The sequence below is a fragment of the Gymnogyps californianus genome, unplaced genomic scaffold (genome assembly GCF_018139145.2).
Source record: "Gymnogyps californianus isolate 813 unplaced genomic scaffold, ASM1813914v2 HiC_scaffold_74, whole genome shotgun sequence".
Taxonomy (NCBI): domain Eukaryota; kingdom Metazoa; phylum Chordata; class Aves; order Accipitriformes; family Cathartidae; genus Gymnogyps; species Gymnogyps californianus.
In genome coordinates, this window is record NW_026114467.1 from 65,640 (window position 1) to 82,212 (window position 16,573).

At 36.0% G+C, this 16,573-nt stretch overlaps 1 protein-coding gene across 1 annotated transcript in view; it reads right to left on the reverse strand.

Annotated features, from left to right (window-relative positions):
- Positions 1 to 16,573, reverse strand: part of LOC127029109 (proprotein convertase subtilisin/kexin type 5-like) — a 236,027-nt gene that overhangs the window by 33,126 nt on the left and 186,328 nt on the right. Inside the window, exon 10 of the mRNA XM_050914753.1 lies at positions 11,123 to 11,226. Within this exon, the coding sequence (XP_050770710.1) occupies positions 11,123 to 11,226 (104 nt within the window). The remainder of the gene's footprint in view (positions 1 to 11,122; positions 11,227 to 16,573) is intronic.

The window sequence follows — 16,573 nt, forward strand, 5'->3', positions numbered from 1 at the left end:
ATCCACTTGACTAAGAGAAATATGAATTTCTGGTATTGATAAATTATTAAAAAATCATGCAGACTCCAGGAAAACTGTGCCCAAACACTGAAATCACAGCATTTCCAGTGCCTCAGTGCCTCAGTTATGCTGCAGTTTTCATTTCCTATCATCAAGATGTCTCATCAATAGTTTAGATGCTAAGCTTCCCTTGATATTCTGCTCATTTGACAAAAAGCACTGCAGGATATTTTCTCTCCACTATATTTTTTGGCCTTTAATTTTCTATACCATAAAAGCAGCATTGGAAATACAAATATTTCCTGGTATCTGTGATAATTGATAACAGATATCAAATACTAAATCAGTAGGCAAGACAAACTGCAATACCTTTAGTTTTTCAAACCAGGAATATGCAGCTGTGCTAAACTAGACTCAGCTGTTTGATATGTAAATTATTATGACTTGTCAATTTATGCTACCTTAAGATCTTGCTACAGTCTCATCCAGAATGAGAAATACAAAATAAGAGCCTGAAATGCCCCTTATGTTTTGGTTCTCTTAAATATTGCTTAGCAAGACGGGAAGACATGGGACTACAAAATTTTTCTTTGGGTTTTTTGCATTTGTTTTCTGTTATTCTATTCTGTAATTCAATTGTGTGTCTGTGTGTGCATGTGTATGTGTGTAGAGAAAGAAAAATTTTTCTGGCAAGTTTTGAATGGTTACATAGTCATCTGCACCAAAGCACTTAAGTGAGTCTGAGCTTGTTTCTACAACTGTACTAGTGCACACATTCACCAAGGAGAGGTGATCATGTGCAAATGTATCTAGCACTATAGTCAGAGCAAACAGGACCATTTTTTTACACCTCATTAGGAAATGCATATATGTAGTCATCTGATGCCAGGTACTGTGCTGACAACCGTGTACTTGACAACAGAGACTCCAAAATATCTATGTTTTAACAGCAGTGAAAAGCTTCCCCTTTCTACTCTTTTATTTACTTCCTTTTCCTTATCAAAAGGAATTTCAGTATTTCATAGGACCATAGTCAATATTTGTTTCAGTTTTAGTTGAAGGATTTCAAATATATTAAAATGAAAAATTCTTAAGACTCTCCAGTTACTCTCATTCTATAACTACTTCAACCCAACCTACACCAATATTTATTTCACATTTGATAGTTTATTTGCAAATATAGAACTCTAATTGTATATTACTTTAAGTTTCTGTCATTTGCTTAGTATATCAAAATACTTCTAATTACAAATAGGAAAGCCAGTTGTTTGAAGAAAATTAAGGGACAAAAAAAAGGAGAAATGCTACAATGGCACACTGCTTAAACTATTTTCATTTTGTTTCGCCATGTCTTAACTGAGAGAACATTGATGTTGAATGAGATTTTATCTTGTTTCAGCCATATCCTTAACCGCAAATTACCCTGTTTTGTGCTAACCTATGACCAGTAATCTATGATAACAGGATGTGATTTCTGAAATGCATAACTGCTTTACAAGCCAATAACACAACTGTGCAAGAACATTCTTTTTTGCTCTTGGTTGTAAAACCAACTCCCTCATGCTTTTAAAATTAAATACAATATTTGCATTTTCATATTTTATACAGAACCAAATGCCAAATTTTTCAATTTTTCAACAACAAACCCAGTCCTTCCTCCCCACATAATTCCCCTCAATCCAGGTTATTAAAAATTATTAAAAATTAATCCAGGTTATTAAAATTATTTTATTAATCTTACCATCACACCAGAGAAGGATTTATAGAACAGAAAGTTGTGCAATAAATTTATTATAAAAGTGGCTGTTACAAAGGTGCACAATGAGAAATCGAGGGGTTTCTATAACTAGAAAAGTGCAAACAGAATACTTAAAAATAGCCTTTATTAAGCTTCCAGTTGTGTTTATGTCAGTTACTGATTCTTGTATCAGTACAAATAATTTCTCTAGTAATATACTAACCGTGGATTTACCTGACAATATATTTGACAAAAAAATCAACCCTCTGTATTTTATAGTTTTCTGTCTGACTGAAAGCTCTTATTCATTGATAAAATATAGATCTTCCAGGACCACAGGTGGGACAGCTAGTAGAAGCTAAACTTCCAGCAGCCAGTGTAGCTTTGTGAATAGTTTCTATATGCAGTTCTGACACTATATCACCTTCTTTGAGCTTTTGCATCCACTTAACCCCTAAAAACCATCACCTTAAGACATAAATTAAATTCAAGATCACTATTGCATTCACATCCTGACAGTAATTATCTACTTCAGGTATTTAAAATGTGTATTAAGCAAGTAGACATTGGTTGACTAAAAGGACTAAAAGCAAAAGACAGTTTTGGGTCATCAGAGTCAGATTCTACTAATAGTGACAGCAAGTACCACCCAAATACCTTCCTCTCTCACAAGCGTTAGCAGCCTCAAGGCACAGGTCAGTGGGATTCAGCCACCCCAGTCAGTGGTCAGCACTGAGAACCTGTGTGTATCCAGTATGGCCATGCCAAGTTCTTCACTTCCTGCAGCAAGACCTGAATCAGTATCTGATTTACTTTTCAGAGCTTGTTTAGGTATGAGTAAACCATAGTAGTCTTCAGAGCACATGGTATTCTGTTGTGCCCTGCATATGGGGATATTTTCTTCAGTGTCACAGAAAGTACCAGTGCACTTCAGCAGTGACCAGGAAGACTGGTTTACCTCTCTGCCTCTGAAGGAGCAGGGTTGCTATAAAAACAGAAAACCTGACTACTACTAGCTGATGATTGCTAAGACAGACAAGCTGCTGCTGCTCTTGGGCTGCAGCAGGATTTGGATGTAAATCATAAAGCCTCTACTATAGATATAACAATTTTATAACAAAAACATTTATTTATATTGCTTAAAATGAGACAACTTATGTGAATGGAATAAATCTAAGGATTATGTGCATTTAAAAGGGGAAACAAAGTTTGCTGAAATAAAGTTGACTAAGGTTCATCTACAGTAATGGAAGCTATAATTTTGAAACTCCATGATAGTCATTTTATGTTGCATTTTCCCAAAAAGCACAAAGATCTGTTGCAAAAAAAGACAGCTTGCAAATTTTCTCTAATCAAAACAAGGCATTTTGTGACTGCATCATGGAATACTTAAAAAAAGGAAACATTTCCTTTATTAGGGGCAAGTTTACCCTCGGAGGTACATTTAGGATTCCTCAATGATTTAAAAGCAGCCAAATGTACTTGTCATTTCATCCCATCAAATAATAAAAACACCTTTTGGTGAGAGCCTATATGCTAGGCTTCATCTCAGAACAGATGATGACAGATGAGTTAAAGGAACTGTAAGTGGAAATGCTGACAGATTGTTAGAAGGAGACACAAAGATACCATTTCTGTGCTGTCAGATGTATCAGACACACGATGCAGAACTTCTGCCTTGCACAATGGCCATGTTTGTTCAGAGGCGTTGGTGCTCCAGAGGAATATTTACACTTGAATTCCTGACTGAGTATAGGGCTGCAGCAGGATTTTGGCAGAGAAAGGTTATATATAAATGTACATACAGCTGTAATGAAGTGTTTTGCAAATTATTTAATAATTTGCAAATTTTTAGAATTGAAATTATAACAACCTCATCCCAAAGCACAGAAAATATTAATTAAGTAAATAGACTTCACACTATCCCGGTAGTTCTATACAGTAGATACAGATCAGTAACCTGAGGCAAAAGGAAGTTAAACAATCAGCCAAGTTTACACAGATAGTTGGACCAGTAACACTGTTAATAGACCTTGTGGATGAATTTTTGCATCCACTGAGTTAATAGCAACGCTCCCATTGATTTGCATGAGCTGATTTTTCCAGAAGGAAATAGCGATACAGTTATACACAACTTCAGGCATCTAACTGATATGAATTGTTCTGTGGAGGCACTTATCTTTCCCATATATTAAAGAGGGAGCATAGGCTCCTTGATGCTCTAGATCCTACCAAGATGCTCTAAATGCCTAACTGGCCCGAATCCCAGTCCCACTAAAGTAGACACTCTCTGATAATAAAACAATTGCCAGTTTTGTAATTACTGAAAACGAAATATAACAATGCAACAGCAACAAAGAGCTTTGGTCTTCCCAAAGGGAGGTGTTTGTTGTTTTTTTAAAAAGACAGAACTACCCCCCTGCATAAGGTGTTTATGTAGTTTGTCATGGATGTAAATGAGAAATGTGGGCTTCATTGTCTATAAGTAAAGCATTCTGCTTTGGAGAATTGTATTGGTTTATCATTCACTTTTTAATTCACTGTTCTTGGTTTTTCTTTTTTAATACTGCAAAATGGAAATCTACATTTCATATTAAGTGGTAGACTCTGAGGTTATGTGTCCACAGGGGAAGACTCTGTTCCTCCATTTCCCCTCCACCCAATCTTTTGCAGACTTTTGCTAAAGGTCTGAGTTGGGCTTGTTAAAAGAAAGTAATGTCAAAGGTTATTATTCCCATGGTCTGTGTACTGTTAGTGTTGTCAATCCACTTGGAAATGCCTGGAATACTAGGGTCTGCAGAGTATAGTAATTGTGTTTATCTTTATATCTAGGACAGACGGACATCAAGTCTGTAAGTTGTTGAGCAGAGGTACTATCTTTTAAAATTCTTTGTGTATTGTGCTGATCATGGATTGATGATGATTCTGAGTGCTATTCTAATAGAAATTTAAAGCCTAATTTAGCCTTTTGTCTGCTGTTATTCCTGTTTTAGAACCATTTAATTTACATTTTAAAACAGGTGTAAATTGGGCTCACAATAGGAAAGCAACCAACTGTGGCACAAAATGTCAATCTACTTTTCTTTATGTATCCCTGCATAAGCCTGAAGTTTCTGCTTAGACTCCATTTTAAATTCACAACTCCATTCTTTGCTTTTTAGAGCCAGCAGGTAACAGAGTGCTGCAGAGTCGGTGAGTAATGAGAAGCTTTGACAATGAAGAGTTTGAGGCTGGGAGAAGTGACTCCTCCCTAGCTTCTCTGAGATTCTCTCTCCTCCTTTGTACATCTCCATCTCTGGAACTATACAGATATATTCCTCATCTTACATGTCTTTCAACCAAAAGCGAATTTGAGTAGATCTCAATTTGTGCTGGGGAAAAAGAAAAAAACCAAAACAACCCAACAATCACGGTTTAGGCTGCAGAATCCAATATATTTTCCAGGTCCCTTCCCCAAATCCCAAGGAGAATTTTTAGGTCTCACTCAAGGCTAGCAGAATTCAGATACCAGGCAATTTCTTTGGGTTTAAAATATGAAACACTGAAAAATTCCTAATGCAATTTTAATATTACATTTAAAAACATTATTCATAGCTTCCAGCTGAATCAAAAAACATCTAGAAAGCTTGCATTGACCAGAAAATAAAATGCCACAATCATTTTAAACTTTCCACTAAAAAAATACATTTTATGCCCCTTGTCCTCAACTCTCTTCATTTCCAAAACCCACCTCCAATATTTTCTTTAACTACAGCAATGCTCTCTGTAAGAAGCAACAATAATGGTGATGGTAATGACTCTTTGATTTCTATGATATTTAAATGTGGCTGTAAAATTCCTGAGGGGACACACCTTTTCCTATCACACATACTCTGTCAATGTTGAGGAGAGATGCGGTGGCACTTCTGCTCACTGTTAGACTAGCTAATAGACTATTAATTAAAATTAATAATTTTAGCTGGTTTGCTTGCCTGCTTTCCTGGTGCTAAACTGAATGCTACCCTGTGTTCCAACAGCTACCAAGCAGGGGCTACAAGGTGAAAAGTGTTCAGATGAATCTAACCAGTCCACCTAATATAAGACTAATGCCTAGTTATGCGAGTGAGTGCCAACATATCTCTCAGACTTTAAACCCACGTAGGTTGAAGACTTTGTCATGTACATGTAAGATATGGTTAGATTGTCTTTCCGAAAATGTATTTGCTTTTCCAGACTCTTGCTCTCAGTTGCCTACTCAAGATTCTGGTTTGTGTGCTTCATATTTGGAAATGACATGTTATATACTTGTTTCTTGATAAATGTAATTCCCACAATATTAAAATCCTGTGGCTTAATGCCTGACAAATAGGACTCTAGATCATAGAATCATAGAATATCTCAAGTTGGAAGGGACCCATAAGGATCATCGAGTCCAACTCCCTGCTCCTCGCAGGACTACCTAACACTAAACCATATGACTAAGAGTGTCGTCCAGATGCTCCTTGAACTCTGACAGGCTTGGTGCCATGACCACTTCCCTGGGGAGCCTGTTCCAGTGACCGACCACCCTCTCAGTGAAGAACCTTTTCCTAAGGTCCCATCTGAACTTCCCCTGATGCAGCTTCATTCCATTTCCTCGTGTCCTATCTCTGGTCACCAGAGAAAGGAGATCAGCACCTCCCCCTCCGCTGCCCCCCTTGAGGAAAGTTGTAGACTGCGATGAGGTCACCCCTCAGCCTTCTCTTCTCCAAGCTGAACAAACCAAGTGACCTCAGCCGCTCCTCATAAGTCTCGCCCTCAAGGCCTTTCACCATCTTGATCGCCCTCCTCTGGACATACTCTAATAATTTGATGTCCTTGTCAGGTTCTTCTTCTGATGTTATCATTACACCAGTAGTTTAGAGAGTGACACTGCTGAGCTGGAGCCTTTTTCAGAGACTAATGTGTTTGGAAGCAAAATCTAGCTTAACAGGATTCCCTGGGTGGTGTAAAGCTGCAGAAATAGCTCTGTGTCATGGCTTGGCAATGAAGCTATGGGCCTGCTGAGAGGAGTGAGTGGCCAGAGGACATGGCCCTAGGGGTATTCCTGGTGAGGAAACATTGCCTTGAGCCAACAAAGCCCCTGGAGAGTGAGAAACAAGTCACGTGAGATTTAATTTGCCGATGTTCCTCAACAAGTTGAACCTAGAAGATGCTTACTGACAGCAGAGTTGTCTTCCTGAAAATACCAGCTTCATTTTTCAATCACAAAAAAACATTAGTCTAATTTGCATAGGATACAGTCTGTTCCACTCTTACAAAGTAAAATCAATGCAATTTCACGTGTTTGATGTTAGCTAGCCAAACAGCCCAAAACTGACAGCCAAACTCAAAGCCCATGTTCTACATGCTCCATGCACCATGTGTATGGGCTGTAGGGGTGGGTAGAACTTGATATTGGCTCTTAGCGCCATATGCAAATACCAGCTAGAATCTGTAAGACTGGAAGGTCTTTTGATATATGTACAGCTTTGGTTGACATATCAGTTCTTGAGTGTTTGCCATTTTCAGGAGTCTTATACCAGCTTCTAACAATGTTTTCAAAATATAATTTTAAATCATTATTTAAAATATGCAGCATGGTGCTTATGGATAGCTTATTTATTTTCTCTGAAATGTACATGCTGTTGTGCAGATTTTCTCACTGGTCTCTGAATTTGTGCCTGGTTACTGGTCACCTTACAGCAATTTAAATCTGACCAATCATAGGAACAAAGTCTTGTCTCTTCATCATTCCCAGAATTGGTAATGCTCTGCTTACAAGAATAATCACCAGTTTTGTTAAACACTATAAAACTATAATTAAAAAATTATATTCAAAGGCCACTTCTCTCTCCTAAAGTAGCCAACTGTGATACTTCGGCTAATCTAAATGGATGGGATTTAGCTCTGCTAGTCTGTTATTATTCCCTGGCAAATGAGATTGCTCTCAATTTCTGTAGGAAGGCTACCTCCACCAGGCCTAGAAATGTCTTGAAATGGAAAAAAGTGGCTAGAGTTTTGATTTTCATTTATCTTTCAGTGGCATTTTTTTTCACTGTACTGAAGTGTTATTATCTATGCTTTAGAGCCAAGACGACTGAAGGATGTTCTCTAAAATCTCCCTGCAAATTAACAGTATTCCTTCACTCTGAATGGTCTGTTTCCCCAGAGAATTTTCTTTGACAGTATATGGAGCTTCAGTTACATTTAAAGAATTGTTCAGGTGATTTGATCATTTTTCTTAAAACTGCAGTGTTTCATTTTGTTTCTTTCAACCCAGAAAGAAATCGGCATTAATGCAGTGTTCTCTTTTTATGAATGCAGTGGCAAGCTCTATTGTTGACCAAACAATTGACAGAGCATTTTTGGTATCTTCACAAAAGAGATATTCTCTAGTATTTTTCTAAATAACTGGTTAATTAGCTGCTTAATTATTAAAAAAACCTCTGATTTTGAAGCCAAATTGAGCCAAATTGATCTCTTTATCTAGTGACAAATTATATTTACAACTGACTAGACGAAAAATACTCTAAAATGAGTATTCAATCTTTCTTTTTGAGACTATCAAGTAATAAATTCCTGTGTATAGATACCTGCTGGCTGACAACAAAACAAAACAAAACAAAACCAAAAAAAACCCAATAAAAAATTCTTGCCTGTTCCTTTTTTTATTCTGTTGACATACATTTAATGAATGCTGTTTACTTGCCAGAAAATGACACAAATAACTGGCATTGCTTTAGCAAATCACTGGCTGGCTCAAGTGCTTTTCATGAAACAATCTTTCTTTTTATTAATGTTAGACAGATCTTGCAATCAATAATGACATCTGTGAGCTCCTTCTGTGTGTTCTGCAACAGAGAAAGACTGCAAAGGACTATAGTGAGGGACAATATTGCCATGCAGCCTGGAAACACATCCAACTGAAAAGGCATGCTGACCCACTTTCAACTACCAGCTTTTGCTGACCCTTTGTTGAGTAAGAGGTTCTTCCAAGTTTTTGTTGTTTTTACCCTTTCAGTTCTCATTTCTAAAGGAGCAAGTCTGTCTCTCCTTTTCTCCTCATTTTTTTCTTTCTTCCCCAGCATGCATGGAAGAAAGGCAGATTGTTTCTTGTGACTTTCTTTGCTTTAGTTAATTTAAAAAAAAAAAACAAAAAACAACTTCCTCACCCTTACCTTGTTGAGAACATGCTTTGGAAGAAATATGGATCTTGTCATCAACAAAATTATGATACATTTCCTTAAGGAACTCAGATTAATCAGAGTAATTAATCTATTAAAAAACATTCTTTAATTGTTACTCTTGGCAACAGTGAAGGATAATAGTCAAATATTATCCTAAATATTGCCATGTGCAATAGTAACATACTGTTTCAGTCTTGCCAGCAGTGGTGTGCGAACACCAATTGAGTCCAGTTTTGAATGTTGTGATTTAATCTAAATCTTTTGCTTTTTCTTCTTCCAAAACCAACAGAGGTTTAAAGAGAGCTGGATTTTTATTGGAAGCATTTGCTCAGCCTAACTTACCAAGATAATTTAGTTAAAACTAGTGCTTTTATTTAGGTTAAAGTTGATTCCTGAGCTCCATAGAGGTTGAGGCACATAGTTTGTCTTCCCCTTTTTCAATTCCACCAAGGAGTCTACAGTGGAGTTCTGCCAGATCAAGTTGTATTTCCTGACTCCCAGTCCCCCAGTTGATCTTATCTGTGTTCATGATTTTGCACAAGTGGAAGAAAAACCTTTTTCACCCCTTTTCTTCTATATATATCTGCTACAACAAATAGAAAAATGTGTGGCTCCAAGGATTCAGATTAAGCTAGCTACAGTGGTGTAACAGTCCATGTCCTGCTGCCAATGCTGTTAATGATAGTGTGTTAGTGTGACTTCTCTTTTGCTAATGAGTGACAGCTGCTGTGAAGTGAATCATAGACTGTTTGCCTCTCTCAGGAAACAAGTGGAAAAAAAAAAAAAGATAGAATTTTGAAAGTGAGTTATGGAAAAAAAACCAACTCTATTTTATGCTACTTGAAAACTTTTGTTTGAATTTCAGATAGCTCCAACAAAATGATAAAACAGTCATGATTTCCTGCCAAAACTTTTGAAATCCTGGGTTATGTTTCACAATAACAAATACTGTAATGTTATTGTAATTAAGGTATTATTTCTCACTGTATGTGTTTGTGTGTGTGGGTGTGCTTGTTGTAAATGGGACAAAACCAGGTCAAAACCTTCACATAGTGAAGGGGTTGGAGTCAAATACCCATTTCTAAATCTATCCTTTGTAGTTAGGGTCTGGTTTGGATCCAAAAATGAAAGTTGTTTTTGTTTGGTTTCTATTCAGTTGCAGCAGGAATGTCATAGGTCAGAATGATATATTAAAGATGCTCTATGGTAGTAGTGCCTTGATCTAGAATAGATTAACACTAGGCTTCAGTTTTAAAATGAAACTAGTGTAAATATTTGATGGTTCTTATATATTATATTCTGGTCTCAAGAGATCCTAGCACAAAATAGTTCAAATCTCGAGACATACGCTCATCTTAAAAGAAGTTCTGCAGTCTTGGGCAGAATTCTCATGAAAGGAGAACCAGAAATAAGACATTCTGGGGATTTTTTAGATGCAATCCAGACTGAAAGCAGTTAAGAGTTTAGTGAATGGGAATCAGAAGCCAATCCATGTTGAAATACAACATTGTATGGATTCAAGGCCCAGTTTTAACCCATCTTGAAAATATATGTCTTATTTAGTGGCACAGTTGTGTACTTCTGCTCACATTATAGAAGATACAGCCTAAAGAGGTAATTTTAATACAAAAATATAAGACACTACAAAATTTTAGAAACCTACATTAGAGCTGATTGAAGAGTATGATTTCTGTCCCATTAAAAGTCTTAATAACTCAACATTTGTTTTTGTCCTAAATCTTAAATATTGAAAAATGTAGGGTGATTCATATAATTCTGAAATTTGAGAACACTGTTTTGTCATTTTTTAATCAAAATAATTGTCAGCAATCCTAAATGAGAATGTGGTCTGAATCCAGTAACTGCTACAACTCCAATCTAAGCTATTTTATGAGTATACTAGCTATACAAGGACAAATTTTAAAACACCTGATTTACTTAGTTTCTGCCAGCATTGCACAAATTAGGACCAAAAGGGACTACCAGGATCTGGCCAATGCCTTTTGTAGCTGCATTTTTGGTTTTAGCCATTTTTAGAGCATTTCTTTATAAAAGATAAGATAGGCCCCTTTTGTTAATGGAAAGACTCAAAGCTATGCACAACACAGAGTCAACCAAACTACTTGAGATTATTTCCTCTTAAAAAATGTCAAAAATTATGTTGCCTCTGATGACAAAGAAGAAAGGAAGCTCTCACCCTTATAACCAGCTGCATTGGTTTTCCAGTCATTAGCATTCAGATGTCCTGTACGTGAAGTCCTGACAATAATATGCTGTATGTCTCTCCAGGTCAGAAATGAACTATGAAAAGGGGGAAAGACAAAGTAAAAAATCAGACATTTTACCAGAATGGAGGGATAAAATATCCAAACAAAAAAAATTGCAATTTCTCTTCCCTGCTCTCCTTTGTTCTATTCAAAATAGCATGTTCTAATTTTACAGAATTACTATATAAAATTGTTTATTCAGCTAGGAGGTTTGTATTAAGCAGACTATAAAGATATATGAGCAGTATTCTATTGTATAAAACTTCTAATGCTTTGCTGAGCAAGGGAACAAAAAGGAGTACATTTCACCCAGAGGTAATTTGTATGACCACCAACCACTGTATGTGATTACCTACCTTGACCAGTGCAAAGCTAAAGAAAAGCAAATTGATGGCTCACTGAATAGCTTTACTAAATCTTAGTAACTAAGCCCTCAAGCTGGAAATTCCTTTAGACTTTCAACTCCTATTGAAGCTATTTCAGATGACTGTTGTTATTCACTTGTCTATTACCCCAGGTCTTGGAATTTGCTGTGGCTCCACATATTCTTTAAGAAGCCCAAATTGCCAGCACTGAATTTGAATAGTTACAGAGCAAGTGTCTGATAGCACAGAGGTGAATTCCTTTAACAGATTCCTAATAACTTGTCTGCCATGACAGTGAAAGACAACGCATCCTTACTATGAAATTAGACTATGAGTCTAGTTATTAGAAATTTCAACAAGAATTTATTTGGGAAACAGATATAGGGTAATAAGAAACATACAGAAATATCCAATTCTTCTATGAGTCCCCCTGACATTGGAAGACATAGAAAAATCTCACTCATCTCTCTGTTTGATGTGCACAGGTGAATGCTGTGTCGGTTGGCTTCTGCCCCCCCCCGTGTTTCACATCTTCCAGAACTTGTTTTCTCAAAAGTATATATTTTTTTTAAATACTTGAGTAATCAGTGCTGTATGGCACTTAACTATGGAAGTAGAATCTTGCTTATCCTGTGAGCTGAAATCAAGCTATTAAGAAACAATTGAATACATGTTCAGTAGAAGGCAGTAGGGACACAGAAGTTACTGCAAACCTGTAATTGACCCGTTTATAGAAAAACTTGCCCCTATCTTATCCTCAGTGCACATATAGACATATATTGATGGGTATTAAGGAAAAGGGAGTTCGCCTGTCTGGGTGGAAATACAGAAAATGAAAACCAATTATGTTTCAGAACCATGGTCTATAATTCTATATAATGGAGAAAAACTTGGGATGTAAAGGACATTCAGTCACATATGACTTTCACAAATTTTACTTTCCAATAGCCTTATAATCTATATGCTTCAAATCAAGTAGGAGTTGCCAAGAAAAAATCAGGCTTCTTTTATGCAACTAGGTTGTAAGGGACAGTCCAAAGAAGGGTACTGAACCATTTAACTATACACATTTTTCTCGCTTCCCTTGCAGGGAATACCATTTTATTTCTGAGTGTATCTTTTCCATTACAGAACATTTCCAGTGGGTGTGTGGGGCCCATGGGTATGCTGATGCAACCTAGCACCTTTCTAGCTACAGTTGGGACATCACAGGAAGTGGTGTATATTTTTCTGGCATCAACACAAAAAGTCCTGTTTATGCTAGCTGTTGAAACATAAAGTGGAGCTGGAATAATCCAAAGAAGGAAGATGATTTATAATTGAATCTCTTATTGATTGTAGCCAGATTTTTTTGTAATTTCTTCTAAGCTGTGTAAATTTGTGACCCTTTAATTTCTCTGTGTCTGTGTACAAGGTATGAGGGTGCTCTTATGTTTAAATTATTATGTTATTTTTAAGGAGAGCTGATGCCTTCTGGCCCTGAACATTTATTAAAACATTAATATGCCCATAGATACAGTTTTACCTTAAGGTGGAATTTCTCACAACTAGACCATTGGACTAGAATGACAGTAATACTTTATCCACCTGAGCTGGTAAAAACAACTGCAAAAAAAGGAAATGTCATTCATGAGCATTAAGGGCTTGTAAAATAGGGTATGCTTGGACTGTTACGTAACATGCTTCAAGAAAAAAAATCAATAAGATATTATACCAGCTCAGGAATTCTATTGGGAGCCCGTGTAAAGTCTTAGAAAAACACATTTCAGGCCTTCAAGAAGACCTCCAGGAATCCCAAGAGCTGCATTCTTTATAATCTGGGATCTAAACAATCTGTAATTACATAAAGCAAGCTGTCCATGCTACTGGTAAAAAATAAGGCACTAAAATACTATCAACTTTAAAAGGAGAGTTTCAAGATAGGGTACACTCAACTGATTATTTAAAGAGGAATGGTGGATAAAGGATATAAGGATATAGTAGCCTCCACTTGATAATACTAAACTCCCATAAATTGAAATTAGTCATCCAGTCAGAAAATGAGATTACATATCAAAATCATGGTTTACTTTTAAAAACAAAACCCATGTCAGATCTTGAAAACTGAGCCATTCACTGTTGTATCTACCATCCTTATCTAATCATAAAAAATAATGCAAGAATTTCTGGGGCAGAAAACCTTTAATCAAAGGTCTGATTTCCAGGACACAAAAAGGTATATAGTTAAATCAATGTCTCTTATACAATCTCCACATCTGTTTGCTTACTCTAGTATTCATGAGATATATGTTTTTATATTTTCTTCTCAAGGAATGATGGTTTGTTACATCTAAGAGATTTAACAGCATAAGAACAACATTCAAACCGATTTCTATAGCCTACTATAGGACCTTCACTACACTAAGAATTGCGTTATTGCCAGATTGAAATTTCCTCTCTAATGTAGACACCTCATTTGAAACACAATTGGTCTGCAATTGTTTGCCCATAATTTCTTCCAGACACTTTAACAACAACAACAACAAAAAAAAGAAACTGGGATGAAGTCAAAATAGCAGTTCATTTGGAGAAAGAAGGATTTTTTGTTTTGTTTTGTTTTTAAACAGGACAGCCTAGCAGCCAATTTTAAAGCATCTGAAAAAATCACAGAATTGGTCAAATATTTGTAAAACATGTCAAAATTGCATCCTAAGTGAGTAAACAGTTGTTTGCTAGCCATGTGGGCCACAGATCCAGACAAGATGTCATTGATGTTAATTGGTTTATCACTTGATTAATCTCAGAAGAATTAATGGCTAAACATCTTGAAATGAACAAATACATTATCAAGAACAGTACTAACTCTGCTTGATAATGGATTGATTTAAAAAACTGGGCAATTTCCTTCCAAGAAAAAAATTTTTATGGATCTCATCTGAAATTGCCTTGGGATTATACATACCAGACAATACTCAAAATCATGTCAGAATAAGTAGAAGTGAGAACAATTAGATACAAAATTGTTTGTCCAACAGAAAAAAAATAATGTACGTTGTGTCCTCAACAAACTATTTATACTCTGAGATACAGCCTTTCTTTCTTTCAGGCTTCTCAAAATGTTTATGAAACAAGGTAAATGAGAAAAAATGAAACAGAAAAAGTATATTAAATTATATTACAGTAATATTCATTTGAGATTAAACTGTATCTTTAAACAAGAACAAATATCATTATTCAAGCTGCTTAGAAACAGTAGATCATCATTTTTGGCCAAATCTGATTTCTTCATTCCACAAGTGGTCTCCCTAGTGACAATTAGGCTAATCCTGGAAAAAGTAAAGAATTCAGGCTCTATTCTTTTTCCATAATGATACAGTGCCAAAAATAACTGTTCAAAATAAATAATCAATGCAAGAGGGACAATAAGCAAACATATCACTGAATGCAATAATGATACAAATGGAGTGAAAATTTAGTTTTGCCATTTTAGCAAAATGATATTGCTAACAAAATGAATAATGATTGCTACATAACCAGCAGTTTGAATGTGACAAATATGGTCTAATTTGAAAAAAGATTTCTTGTCAAAATAGCAGAGAATTGTTGGAAGAATACAATAAATGTTTCTCCAAAAATCAAAGAAAAACCACAGTATCACAGGATGAATTAAGAAAAAGAAACACTTTTCAGTTTGGAAGTATCAAATTACTTTCTTTGTAAATCTTGGTTATGACAGGACAGACACGGATAATTATTGCTATAAACCATCTAAAAAGTAGTCTCTATGCCCTAGATATCTTGTAGTGCAGTGGGAGATAACACAAATAGTTATAAGTTTTAAAATTACAACTTGTGTTCCACTAATTTCTGCATGACCCCACCCTTAAGGGGCCTATGATAAATTTATAAACAAAGCATAAAAAACAGTTGTCTGGTTTATTCACACTTTCCCATCACTTGCAAATCAGCCAACTTGTCCCATGTTATCTACAATCCTATTACCTGCCCTAATGACCCCATGGACAGGAATATTGGCTGTGTTAATAGGAGTCATTCTTCTTTCCCAAGTTGCATAAAGAGTCAGTGTGAAGATGCATATTGCAACAGAGGATTTTAAGAGGGATGAGACATGAAGATGGCCTCTGATTGTTGTGCCTATCCTGTGCATAAATATCTAAATGGTCTACACCATAACCTTTTTCTTCCTGAAAATCAGGAGTTACAGAAATGGACCCCAGTGTTTAACAATCCAGTCATGCATATGGACACACACAACACACACTTTTGATGTCTCACACTCTTACAGGTTCTGATGATCATGTACTCTGCAAATAACCTTGTTAACTCCCTGCTATAAAAGAATATCATGTGCTTGCTGATCAGCATCTAGCTCTTTCACTGTAAATGTAAACTTTTTGTTTCTGCTCTACTGGTCTTTTCTTTAGCTGACCTAGTACTGATGATTCAATTAGCATATCAAACAAAACTTTACTTTATTTGGTTGCTTCAGAATTAGCTCTCAATTCTGTGCTTACAGTTATTTTCTGGGTTCCAGATGGCATATCAGGAATTTCTCACTTCTGCTACTAATTTCTGATTGCTATTCAATTTCACCCAATGATATCCATCTGAAAGAAAGCCAGGACAAACTTAATCTGGCTAAAGCCAAGACTGTCTTAAAAAAATTAATGGCAATTGAAAATATCATAAGTCAAAGGTCAATTATTAGTAGCATTAAGGGCATATGCAATAGACCTCTGTCTAAAGAGATGTGCAATTAATAAATTTTGGGAAAATATCTTTCTAGGATCAAAACTGCTGTCAGTAGCCTTTTTTTTACACTAATTGTCACAGTTATCTTTTTCTGCAGTGCACATAGTGATGGCAGAGTCCAGAGCCTGCAGAGTATCGTCCTTTTCCCAGACACAGAAAATAATAAGTGCTAATAAGAAAACAATCAATTGCCCATTTGCATGTGGATAATGATGGCTTTCTGAGGAGAAATCCCTTAAGAGATATAGGTACCTGCATCATATT